We start from the raw sequence: 13,341 nt of genomic DNA, 5'->3' as shown, positions 1-13,341 counted from the left end.
ATACCTTAAGCCCATTCTGATCTAATTCATTGGGTGAGGCACTACGAACAAGTTCTCAAATTAAGAACTGCCTTCCAATTAAAAAAAAAAAAAATCTGATCACTGCAAGGCTGACCATAAGAAACTAACAAGTTTAGACAACTCAGACTGATTCCTCTTGAAACAGCTGCATGAAAACAAGTGCAAAATTGTTTTGGACACAACACATTAATACCAGAATGTTAGGTTACCTTTATCTAGCTATATTTACAGTCAAGGTGAAAAAAAGTTAGTTTCATACCCAGCAATGTTGGCCATGGAGCTTAGAGCATCATATCCCTGAGCAATGGTGACGCGTGGAACCTGATCCATAGCCAAGACAGTAGTTTTCCTTTCTGCAAGTTTATTCAGTAGGTCTGGGTTTTGAGCTGGGTAGATAAAACTAATCAGGGTAGCAGCTGTCTTAAAAAGATCTGCCTCATGTACTCCTAGTGCAGGGTTAACTATAGGAGCCCTCACCTGAAGGAAAAAAGAAGGGCTCAGATTAATCAATACAAACAAATCAGTGCATGTCCCATGGAAAAATATAAACAGACAATGAGGTTTATTAAGGATTGTTTACACAACTAAACTAATGAAAGGTGCCTTTCACTTGTAGGTCACTTGTTAAAATCAGACCTAGGTAATCAAGTGGCAGTACAGCAGGACCTATTAACTCTCCTGGGTGCCCGGGGCTATAGATTTTGTGGGGACCCTGTATACAAGTCTTTTTCTTCCTAATTTAAAACAAAATGATCACAATTATGGCATCGAGGCTATTGATGCTATACTAAACTTGCCTTTTAATTAACATAAAGCCATTTTGTGGTTACATTTCAGTCTTAAAACACATAGAATATAGTTAAGTTAATTCAAAATAGCCTACTTCTGACCTTAGAACAGCTGTTACATTTGTTTCTTTCTGGGAGGGAGTTTGGGTGCAGGAGGGAGCTGCAGGCTGGGGCAGAGTGTTGGGGTGCAGGAGAGGGTGAGGGGTGCAGGCTCTGGGAGGGTGTTTAGTGCAGGAGGGGATTCTGACCTGAGGGGGGGGGTTGGGGTGCAAAAGGGGGTGCGGGGTCTGGGAGAGAGTTTGGGTGCAGGAGGGGATTCTGGCAGGGGATTGGGGTCCAGGAGGGGGTGTGAGGTGCAGGCTCCGACCGGGAGGCACTTACCACAGGCAGCTCCCGGCCGGTGGCGCAGCACGGCTCAAGCAGGCTGCCTGCCATAGCCCCACACCGCTCCCGGAAGCGGCCGGCTGCTGGCACATCTCTGTGTGCCCCTGAGGGGAGGGAGGCCCCCACAGCTCCCATTGGCCAGTTTCCAGCCAATGGAAGCTGCAGGGATGGTGCTGGGGGCGGGGGCAGCACACTGAGCCGCCTCCTCCCTGCCCCGCCAGGGGCTGCAGAGAGGTGCCAGCAGCCAGGTGCTTCTGGGAGCGGCATAGGGCCATGGCATGCAGGCAGCCTGCCTCAGCCCTTCTGCACTGGGGCCCCGAGCTGCTGCCCCTAAAGCCCCTGCGTTAATCTAGCCCTGCAGTACAAAAATAGAATTCAAGGGACCTGTGTGAAATGAGTTAATGGCCCTTATTCAATTGGTAATAGTTTTTGTGAAGGCCATTTGGATGTATGCTGGCAGTCTCAGAGCTACTCCTGAAGAGATCAGGAAACCAGGCTACTCTTAAAGATATCACCACCTCTAAAGGCTGAAAAACACAAAGAAGCCTGCACTGCTGGTGACTGTATTAGACTCAGAGGGCTTAGATGTCCAGATCTGTTAGCTAGCCAGTCCCTTTTTTGAGTATATTTTTAAGATGGCCAGCATTCCATTATAAATCCCCACTTTTCTGAAGGGTTGATAGTTTGCCCATAAAAATTCCACTATGCCATATCTAAATCTTGACACACACAACTAAGATTTCTGAAGGAAGTCCCAACATCAAGCTTAAGTTTCTCTACTTCATCTCCAAGGCTCTATGCAACTTGGCTACGACCTACATTTCTTAATACGCCTCATGCTTCTTTGTTTTTCATGTTCTCGCCATATCAGCTGCCACTGTTCTCCTGTCTCAACTCCACTTCAGAACACACTGCTGCCATAAGGTCTTTGAATGACAACTGGAGGATGGTGCGTGGCATTCATTCTTAGCTAGCCCTGCAAGTAGAGCTATTACAGGAGAAAAATAACTGACTTCTTTTCTATTATTAGTCTTAACAGTGCAGGTTCCTTGGGGCAGGGATCCTCTCTACTCAGTGCTCTGAACAGCACTCTCCTACTTTGCTCTGGGAAATGCCATTACTCCGAGTGTGCGAACTGTAGATAGTCGTCCTCAAACCATTTCAAAACTGCTGTTCAAAAGTTTAGTTCTATTTTCCAGCTTAGTAGGGTTTTTAGTGTCCAGATGAAAATTAAAACACAGGTAAAACCTGAAATGTGTAAGATGTGAATTTAACAATCGCTCGCTCTTTAAAAAAAACCAGCTAGACGTTCAGCAGACTATATGAAATGGTTTGGAAAAGTCATATATTAGCCCTAAAACATTTAAAATACTCTATATTGAGGAAAAAAATAATTACTTTGAGTACTAAATCAGAAGCCAATACTTCCTTGGTCCCTTGGATCTTTGCTCCTGCCTCCCTGTAGTGGTCATCAGAGAATTTGGAAGCTTCTCCAGCACCTGATTCCACTACAACATTGAATCCTTGTTTAATCAAAGCCTGAACACCAGCTGGCGACAATGCCACCCTCTTCTCGTTCTGGAATATCTCCTTAGGAACACCCACAGTCAACTGCTTATATGGGATTCCTGTAAATGCATAGGAAAAGATGGCATTTAGTTTATCAATAATAAGAACTACTGGACTGATGTTCTGTTACAGCATTTTCCTATACTTTGTATTGACACTTATAGATACATCCCACATTTAACAATTCTCTTTTCTCAAAATAGATGTAAGAGGCTAAGACATTTTTTCCAGAAATGTAACATCTTACAGTTCTACTCCCAAGCATCACTTCCCCTTAATTACCAACAGGTGGCAGTAGTAGTACAACATAGTAGGAAAATCAGCTCACAGACAGCAACAAGTCTCTAAAGGTTCAGATGGGTATACAGTAACTCCTCACTTAACGTTGTAGTTCTGTTCCTAAAAATGCAACTTTAAGTGAAACGATGTTAAACTAATCCAATTTTCCCATAAGATTTCATGTAAATACGAGGGGTTAGGTTCCAAGGAAATTTTTGGGGGGCAGCCAAAAGGCATTATATACTGTACAGTAGGGTAGTGTGGTGGGGAGGTGCCCCTGGCTTACCCCTGGGACTCAGGGCTGGGGATGCAGGGTCTGGGAGGGAGTTAGGGTGTGGGAAGGCACTCAGAGTGGGGGTGAGGGAGGAGGCTCAGGGCTGGGGCAGGCAGGAGGTGCAGAGCACTTACCTGGGGCAACTCTTGTTTGGTGCAGGTGTGCAGGTGGCTCTGCGCAGCGCGGCACCGCCCCCATGGCCACGATTCTGGGAGCCTTCCCCCCCACCCACCCAGGGCCCCGGCCTAAGGGAGCCCCAGGGCCCCGGCCTAAGGGAGCCCCAGGGCCCCTTTTGGAATGTGGGTCTGCAAGCACGGGCCGGAGGACTCAGGGGCAGCCGCGCAGCCAGCGGCTGGAGAGAAGCGGCGCTTTCACCTTCAGAGCCGGCCAGAGAGAAGTGGGGCTTTGAAGGGGAAAAGCACCGCTTCTCTCCAGCCATTGGCTGCACAGCTGCCCCTGCTCCTCCTGAGTCCTCCGGCCTGTGCTCGTAGGGCTGCATTCCGAAAGGGGCTTTAGAGCTGCAGGCCAGGGCCCCGGGGCCCCCTTAGCCCAGGACCCTGCAGCCCCTGCATTCTGGGTGGCCCTGCCTGTGGGTAGGGTGAGGGCAGCTTCCCCACTCGCTCCCCCTCTCCCTCCTAGAAAGTCCTAAGCGCTGCCAAACAGCTGTGGGAAGCGCTGGGAGGGAAGGAGGAAAGAAGGGAGAGGGAGGAGGCGGAGAAGAGGAACTTGTGCAATGCTTCCTTGTAAAGTCAGCCAAACGACGTTATAAGGGAGCATAGCAAAACTTTAAATGAGTATGTTCCCTAACGGAGCAGTGACGTAACTTCGAAACAACGTTAAGCGGGAGGACGTTAAGTGAGGAGTTACTGTACACTAAAATATGTGGGCTTGACTGGCTTAATGAAAGTACAATAGAGCCTGGATGTGAACGCATACTAATCAGTGCTTGAGTCTACCCTTTTTACAAATGAGCATAATACTTACCTACCTTCCAGGGGTATCTTGTGAAACATAACTATTTGAAAAGCCGTTTGGGATCTTGGATGATGGTTGCTATAAAAGCTGTTAAAGACTAAGTGAATATTTTTTAAAAAAAAATTGGGATGCCAGCCTATTAATTTTAATCAGCTGGAAAGTTAGTCATTTTCAAGAGAAATAGGGGACTGAAAAGTCAGCTCGGTAGTCTACAAAGCTTAGAAGTTGTGTTTATTACTGACAACTTTGGTTCTCAAATTATCAACCTCTGATTTTATTTATGCACAGTTTAAGATCCATAGTTGAGTCTCAAGTCTGAAATAGTTTAAAACTGTTCTTATCTAACTGGAAGTGTCTAAATATCCTCCAGACTGATTGATGTATGTATTATATAAATACATCTCTCACACAGTCAGTCAACCCTCACCATTTTGGTACAAGCACATTAAAACAATGTGTGCTCTATCAAATCTCAGCCCAGTCCTGCAAACAGTTACCACTGAAGTCTATGGAATTTCCACATAGGAATAAGAATGTGTGTAGTGTTATTTGCAGGAGAAGGTCCTACATATCATTTGCATTAAGGGTATGGAGATTTACAATTTATATAGCCTATTCCATCCATAAAGATCGATGAGAGGGACGTGCCAGTCATACTCAATTCGTTTGTTTTTTTTAAAGTGAACTTTTGTTGCAAAATTAGTTTACAAGGTTTTCAATTTGACCATGAATGTTACGTCCTTTGATACAAGATGGTGGTAAACACAGTTTGTAACAGACTTTATACAACTTAAACATTTGATACAAAAAGTGTGTGTTTTGGGGATTTAAGTGTTTGCTTCCCTATTCCACTCCCATGCTTTATTTATAGATCTTTTTCTTTTTTTTTTTTAGGGGATGCTTTGACCCACCCTTGAGCACAGAAGTATCTTATAGCTATGAACTTGAAACACCAAGCATTTATATTTAATCTAAAGAGACTTTTTTTTAGATTAATACTCACGCCAACTGTTACAAACTTTGCAATTCTTGATAATTATCTGGCACTGCTGCTCCAAAAATCTGGATTTGAAGAGCTAATTAGATTAGCCAGTCGCCTGCACCCTTTAGAACTGATGCCAGAACACATCTACCCAGGAGTGTAGTAGAAATTAAAGGGAAGGAAACAGACCAACAGCCAGAGGTGTATTTCATTTAATTATTTCAGCTCTTCCTTTGATATTGACTGTCTTCACCCAAAATGTAATTGCTTCAATGGTGGAGGACAGTTTGAAAACACCAGTATGTAATGTCTAAATACTAAGAGTACAGCTACAGTTCTTTATACAACTCCTCCCCCCTTACCAGACAAAACAGAGTTATCAAAATAAACAGTGTTTAAAGAATGCTACATCACTGTACGAGCCATGATTTGTATCTAATAGAATTAGTCACATAAGTACCTGAAAGGTACTTTACAAACATCTGCTTCATCAATATACAGCCCTCCTAGACATCACTGTACAACTGGAACAGCATCCCCCACTCCCACCATAGGCAAGTAGGAAGCTTTCTCTGCCAACCAAATAAGTGTCAACAGTAGAGGTTACAATTCTATTCTCTTGCTGCTTGGAAGAGGCACCTCTTCCCCTGCCTTTCTAGCTACCCAAGTAGTGGAGGACCCAGTCCTGCCTCTATCTGATTCGACTCAGTGAAAATGACATGCTGTTTAGAAAGCAGAAGTGAAATTAAGCAGATTATTGTCAAGTGCACTCTGTGGCTCAGGAAAGTTCTGAACAGCAGAGGCTGAGGCTGATTTGGGGAAAGTGGACACAAAATGGCAAAAGGAAGGGAGAGGGTGGAAAACTCTCTCCCACATACACCTTTTTACAAAACCAGGAAGAAGGAAGAGGAAGCTCCACAGTGCAGTGGCATTTGGGGAGCTTGGGGGGAAATCAAACAATGAAAGGAGAAGAGCATGATCAATCCCTTATATTGTTCTGACACTGGAGGGAGGCTGCTAACTTAAAAGAACACAAACTTAGGCCATGTCTACACTACCCCCCTAATTCGAACTAAGGTACGCAACTTCAGCTACGTGAATAACGTAGCTGAAGTTCGAAGTACCTTAGTTCGAACTTACCTTGGTCCACACTCAGCAGGCAGGCTCCCCCGTCGACTCCGCGGTACTCCTCTCGCCGAGCTGGAGTACCGCAGTCGACGGCGAGCACTTCCGGGTTCGACTTATCGCGTCCAGACTAGACACGATAAGTCGAACCCAGAAGTTCGATTGCCAGCCGCCGAACTAGCGGGTAAGTGTAGCCAAGGCCTTAATCTAGACAACTGTCAATTTCAATAACTGACTTTAAAGCATTTTCTGCTACTGCATGTTCAAGCTGCATTGCCAATTGATTGGAATTAAAAAAGAAAACTAATAAAACATTTATTTTCCCCCTGTTGCTGTGTGGAAGGCTCAGGGGAAAATCCACAGTGTGACAGCTGCAAAGTTTTCTCATTTCTTTCACTCATTCTGTTAGATGTTACTTGCATGAAAGATCTATTTCTCCGGATGTTTTAATCTGATTTAGTATCCTTTCTAACAGACATTACAATCCATCGCCAATATGGAAAGGTGTACCCTTCACCAAGACACAGGGAAAGCAGGTCACTGAGAAATACCCAGTGACTTTCCTGCTCTCCACCAACCCCACAAATGCATCAAACGCTTTCCACCAGCCATAACACTCCACTTCAGTACAGTGCTGCCCACTCACAGCCACTGTTATCAGCCTCTAGCTAGTAGTAATCCAGTACGCTTTTCAAGCCCTGTATCTTGATCTGCAGGCATTTCATTACCCAACAAAAAGGAGCAGCTGTTTAACAATGCAGAGCAAATAACTAAATTAACGGGTTAGGGCAGGACACCAAGGTCACTACATCCAATGGAAACTACAGGTGATATTTTACACAGGCAGAATTTAAATATAGTTGAGCTGGGACTTGTGGGTGATCATCACTCTTCAAATGAAATTTAAAACCCAGAAGTATCTCCAGGAGTGCACTGTCCACTCATTCTGAGTCATGGGTTTAAATAACAGACTACATCTACACCTGGAGCTGGGCTGTGATTCCCAAATTGAGTGGACATACTCACAGTAGCTCTCATCAAACTAGTGCCCTAAAAACAGGTATAGCCATGGACGTATGAACAGCAGCACGGGCTAGCCTCTCTGAGGGCATACCCATAGGGTCCAGGCGGGTTTATACTTGAGGCTGCTAGCCCACACCACTGCTGGCCATTGCCCACGCTACCACACCTGCTACTCTATATTTTGCACACTAGGTGGATGACAACTAGCATATGTTTACTCAAGTTGGAAATCACACCCCAAGATCCAAGTGTAAATGTAGCCTAAGTTGCGCAGGGAGGGGAGTGTGAAGTGTTTCCTACTGAACTACCAACAGCACTTCCTGCAGAACCTAGCTATTCCATATAGATGGCATAGTCTGTGACATTAACAAGATTCTACAGGGAATCAAGTACAAGTGGAGACTGAGCCTTTCAACTCTAAGTCACTAGTTCAAGAGCAGCCTCTGGCAACAGCAGATGTTTTGATGGCTTATGTGAAATTGGGTTTATTTTGATCCTGATCCCAGCAGACATGTGCAAACCTCACAGCACAGGGCCTCTCCCTCCCTTCCCCCCACCAACCTAGAGGGGCAAAGGACTGAATAGGCATGGAGACGGACCTGCCCTCTTACCCTACAAATGGTCTCTTCACGACAGAATTGAGATAACTTGGGGAGGGAAATGTTGTGAAGGTTGAACTGCTGCTTCCCATGCCATGGATAAAGGAATTCAGTTTCCTGGAACCTCACAGGCACTGAACTGCCATTAAACTTTTCACTCATTTTGCATCCAAGTAATAGATACATAAAAGCTTGCTGATGCACAACTATCTAGAATGGGTAATGAGAGGCACTTAATCACCTGGGTATCTAAGGTGGGATCCCAAAACTGCATAGTCCCACTGACCTCAAGACCAGTATACACAAACTGTAACAAGTAGAAATATTTTTAATAAGGCAACATACTTTATGCAGCATCACAGCAGCAAGAAAACAGCAAAGTCAGATGCTCATTGATGAGACTTTCAAAGCACACATGGCTTTAAAAAAAAAAATCCTCCTCCTAACACAAAATAGGTAGACAAATTAGATTCCCAAGCTTTTAAAGGTACCTAACAATTGAAATTGAGCCTATTAAGAGTCTACTCTTCATTTAACTTCCACTTAAAAGACTAAATCCCTAACAAGTCACTATATTAAACTAACAGGAAAAGTTAACAAGAACTGGGTAGAGAAATCAAAAGAAAAATAGAAGCCCTTTTCTTCATAGTACTTTAACTTCAGGGAGTGCAGTGATACAGGATACCTCTTCACTACTAGCCAGATCAGCAGGTAGTAATCAATCTATCGGGGATCGACTTATCCCCATCGACTCCAGAACTCCACCAGAGTGAGAGGCAGAAGCGGAGTCGAGGGGGGAGCCACGGCTGTCGATCCCGCGCCGTGAGGACCCGAGGTAAATCGATCTAAGTTACGCAATTTCAGCTACGAGAATAGCGTAGCGACGTAACTTAGATCGATCCCCCCCAGTGTAGACCAGCCCACAGAATGATACCAATAAATGTTATCAGAGAGGAGAGTAAGACATAGTTTGCTGGGGAAAAGAGACTATCAGACTATGTGCTATGTCTTTAGGATGGGAAGGAAGGAACAAAACTCAGCTAGTTACCAACTTTAACATCAGCTTCAGAAGAAGCTGCACACCTGTTCTCAGAGTTCTGAAGTAAGACGAGTAGACACTCTGAAGGACAGTGATGTGATGAACACAAATCTAAGATCTTAGCAAGATTTAGAAATTATTAACAGTTACAAGAATATGAAATATTACAAAGGAAATATTTTTAAAAAGCTAAAAAAAAAAGTTTAGGGAGGGATATGCACCATCATACTTCAGGGCATAAACCAATCTCTAAGGGAGGGTGTAGGAAGAAACTCTCTTTGTGAGCAAGTTACTTCATAACTGCCTACTGCAGGGTTTTTGCACCTTCCTCTGAAGCATCTGGTAGTGGCCACAGATGGAGACAGGATACTGGACTAGATGGACCATTGGTCTGCTCCAGTATGGCAATTCCTATGTTCCTAAGAGACGAAGAAAATGGCAACCAGAACAAACAGTGACATGAAAGAATCCTCCCTTCAAGTTTACCTTTAATTTCAACTTTTCTACTGAAGTCCTTTCACTAACCTCAGTCTTACAGAGCAAACATTGAATGCTATAAATCACACAATGTGGAAACAATCTCTAAATAGATGCAAGTATAAACATCTTCCATTGAATGATTTCTCAGTGGTAAATCTCTTCCCCATTTTGCTTGGACTATTTAACCTCAAATGGAAGAAGGGAATCAGCACAAAGTTTCCCTAAAAAAAAAGGCTAAGCCTCTTCTGCAATACAAAGTGAGATATGGGGATATAGTCTGAGGTAGCAGCTACAAGCCTAAACAGCTAAACAAACGTACTAACATTTTTCGAAGTATCTTCTTTATAATGAGCTGATTCTGAATGCTAAATAATGTTAAATCAAATGAAGTTTTACATCACAGCAATTTACTAATTTTATTTTTAGAAATTGTGATTTTGAGGTTGCAGTGAAATTTAGTAATTTATTTCATATGCTGATGAACTTCTTTATAGAACCCCCAACCCAAAGGAAAGTATTCAGAAATAAAAGTATACCTAGTCAATAATAGAGAAGAGCATGACATTTTGTTCAGAAGTTTACCCTTCATTTGCTTTTTTTGTTTATTTATTGAATCCCAATGTTCAGATTACCAAAAACAAAAAAGTGGGCCAGTTTAATCATCAACTAACAGAGTTATCAGTTTGGTTACTTTCAGTTTTAAATACCGGATGGCATAAAAGTAAGTGTCACACTTACATGATATTTCACATGAGTTGATAGTTCTGAAGACAAAAGTACTGTGTAGTTAGTAAATACTTTAATGTGTAACACCAAGTATCATATGAAGATGTCCATCCTAATCTGTAGCAACAATAATTACTGACTACCAAAGAAGCTGTCAAACTGCAGTCTGGTCTGTGGACTACCAGCAAAGTCTTTTTATGGCCAAAGGCTAAATTCTGTCTTCAGATTTTAATACACTAAATTCCCATTAGGCCCAGGGGTGCATCCAGATTCAGGGAAGCATTTAAATATGTGCTTTAGTCTCTTAGACCTCATCTATAGTAGAAAGGGTTTGCCTATATAGCTACACCAGCAAATCCCCTTAATGCAGACACAGTTTATGTCAGCAAGAGTTCTTTTAATGGCATATCTCATACTATTCCCTGAATTAAATAAGCTATATTCTCAAAAGAACACTTGTTGGAATAACTGCATCTAACCTAGGGCATAGTTACATCTGTTCGGGGTGAGGGTTTTTTTCCACAGCTATGCTAGCAAAACATAAGTGTAAGCCAGGCCTTAGATTGCAATGGAACCCAAGCATATGCAGAAGTACTTTCCTAAATCAAGGTCACACTCAGTAGAAGCTCTGAACATACACTCAGGAGCATAACTTGGCCCCAAGGTGTTGGGAATTGGGAGAGGAGGTAGTTAAGGAGAAACTCTGTTACACAGTGGTCTGTGAAACAAATGTAAAGTTGTACAACTTCTGATGCACTAGAATTAACTCATATGATTCAGGGGCAAGTTTTGTATATTTTCATCTTAGCAGTAGCTTTTCAAAATATACCTACTTAGGAAGCTTAATCTCCAAGTTTAGAAAGGAAAACCTAGCTGTTCTACAAAATTGTTTTCTTAAATTAACGTACCTGGTTTTACAGGTGCCTGACACCAGAGTATCTGATGGGTTTGGAACATTCGCAAGCATGGCATCTTCACAGTCTGCACTTTTCGTGACATCACATTGCTGAAGAGAGGATTTGAGCAGCTGATAACTGCTGTACGTAGGAGGCTCGCCATGTTGCCTGGGATCTAACAGCAAGGACTGCCACGTGTGGAATCCCTGCCACAGCCTTGCTGTGCACAAAAATCACAAACAGAGGCATAAATGATTAATGGTACTAGAGAGATGAACAGTGTAGTCAGATGCTTATTTCAGTTGACAAAAACCACACCAAATGCCCATCTGTCCAAGTAGAAAACAAAGGCCGCTTTTTTCTAAAAAGTCTGAGCAACCATCAAAAATAGACAGATTGATGGCAGGAATAACAGTACAGTCGATTTACATAGCATTTTATAAGCACTAGTTCAAAGTTACAATACTCAATAGGCAGGATAGAGATCAGTCCCCTTTTACAGAGAAACAGAAAAAGCGTATGTGACTTGACAAAAGCCACACTAAATCAATGACATTGTGCGTATTAGATCCATTTCCTGACTCAGTCACATGCTTCATCAACTGCCATGCTGCCTCTCAAATATAAGAGGCATTTACAACCCTCAATGTAAATTGATATTTGACCATTAACACTAAACCTTTAAGTGTTATAAACAAATGTTGATCCAACTAGTGAGAACTGGTCAGTGACACCCCCCCCCCCCGAGAAATCCACCAACAATAAATCACATTTGCTTTTACATCCATTTTAAATATAGACTGATAAGCAAAGTCAATTGACTGTAACAAAATATTTTACATTACCTTTTTCTGTTGCCATGTAAGATGCAATTATTACTTAATTCAGACATTTGTGTTGCTTATCAAAAAGTAGAGACTATGCTAGTGAACCTAAGGTTCAGCTTGAACGTATACACCACTATACAATAGCTATCAAGTAGGTCACTATTGTCATTGGGATGCTGTCCTGCAGGATTAAGTCAATTTTACTGAAATTAAACAATTAATTAGTCAGGATTTATGAAATCTGGGGTACATGAAGTTCACTCCACAGAAGTATAGATTGTGAAATCTGATAAATCAAGACTGTAGTCTAAATCTTCAATTATAAAAAAATTAAAAAATGAGAAAAGAGAGAGAAAAACCAACTTGCATAGAGATGGCATGTAGACTTTTGGCATAGGTCTTAAGAGAGTCATGGTACAATTTCTTCTACTGAGAGTTTTGGCATCAGCCGTTCCAATTTTGGACTCTAACCACAGCTAGCAGAGACATTTGCTAATTTTGAAGGATTGGAGCCAGTGCATTGCACACAGATGAACCTCTGCACCTGTGTGGCCAGAAGCCTTCAATGAGGTCACATACAACATCTTGCATGAATGGTGCCTTTCTGATGTATCTGTCATGTTTGCTACCATAATTTGTTGGTCTCCTCTTTAGTGCCAAGTATAGCTCTGAAAGCCTACACCAAATGCTGGCAAAATAAAATAGCCATGAACCACGTGCAATATGATTCACATGAAATATTTTAATCTTTAAAAAACAACAACAGGCTGAGATATGCTAGGACAATTCCGCTCTTTTGGAAAGACATCACAGCTCTCCTAGCTGAAAAAACTCCACCCCTTTCCCCCACTCGCTTGCCTAAAGTACACACAGCGTTCAGCAGGCTGCTATGGTTTCTAAAGAAATTACCATAAATAGAAAACATTGTAGCACAGTAAGTTACAAGTGCTCATGCCACGTATTCAGACAGGCGCTTAGGATAAGAAATCTATCCCCTAGGGGTAAATAGTAGGGATCAATAAACATGAATTGTGCCTCCTCAGGTTACCAAGTAACATTCGCCTGCGAAAAGGTTCCCCTTTAAAGGACAATCCTCATCCCAACCCCAGCGATGCACAAACACGCGCTACCACGTCTGCAAGCTCCACAAGCAGCCGGCGTCCCGACGCCACTCTCATTAGCGGGTTCTCATTGGCTGCTTGCATTGAGAAATGCTATTCATACCTTACCCCAAGGCCTGTATGATTGGCCACCGCTCCTCACCTCGTCAATCACTCTCTCCTTGGAGTCTCCAGGTCCACTCATTGAAACAGCATTGAAATAATTTGAAATTCCTTGCCTAGAACTTCTGCAT

At 42.8% G+C, this 13,341-nt stretch overlaps 1 protein-coding gene across 4 annotated transcripts in view; it reads right to left on the bottom strand.

Moving 5' to 3' along the window:
* The window catches only part of NNT (nicotinamide nucleotide transhydrogenase), a 62,664-nt gene that overhangs the window by 47,795 nt on the left and 1,528 nt on the right, over positions 1–13,341 (bottom strand). Inside the window, exons 2-5 of one of the 4 annotated variants that reach the window (XM_065598902.1) lie at positions 11,173–11,380; positions 9,383–9,477; positions 2,592–2,821; positions 281–498 (exon numbers count right to left, since the gene is read on the bottom strand). In XM_065598902.1, the coding sequence (XP_065454974.1) occupies positions 281–498; positions 2,592–2,821; positions 9,383–9,477; positions 11,173–11,380 (751 nt within the window). The remainder of the gene's footprint in view (positions 1–280; positions 499–2,591; positions 2,822–9,382; positions 9,478–11,172; positions 11,381–13,341) is intronic. The other 3 variants (XM_065598900.1, XM_008168720.4, XM_065598901.1) reach the window with 3 other exon arrangements.

Source organism: Chrysemys picta, chromosome 6 (genome assembly GCF_011386835.1).
Source record: "Chrysemys picta bellii isolate R12L10 chromosome 6, ASM1138683v2, whole genome shotgun sequence".
NCBI lineage: Eukaryota > Metazoa > Chordata > Testudines > Emydidae > Chrysemys > Chrysemys picta.
Note: the sequence above shows the minus strand (reverse complement) of the source record. Positions and strands in the feature narration are given on the sequence as shown.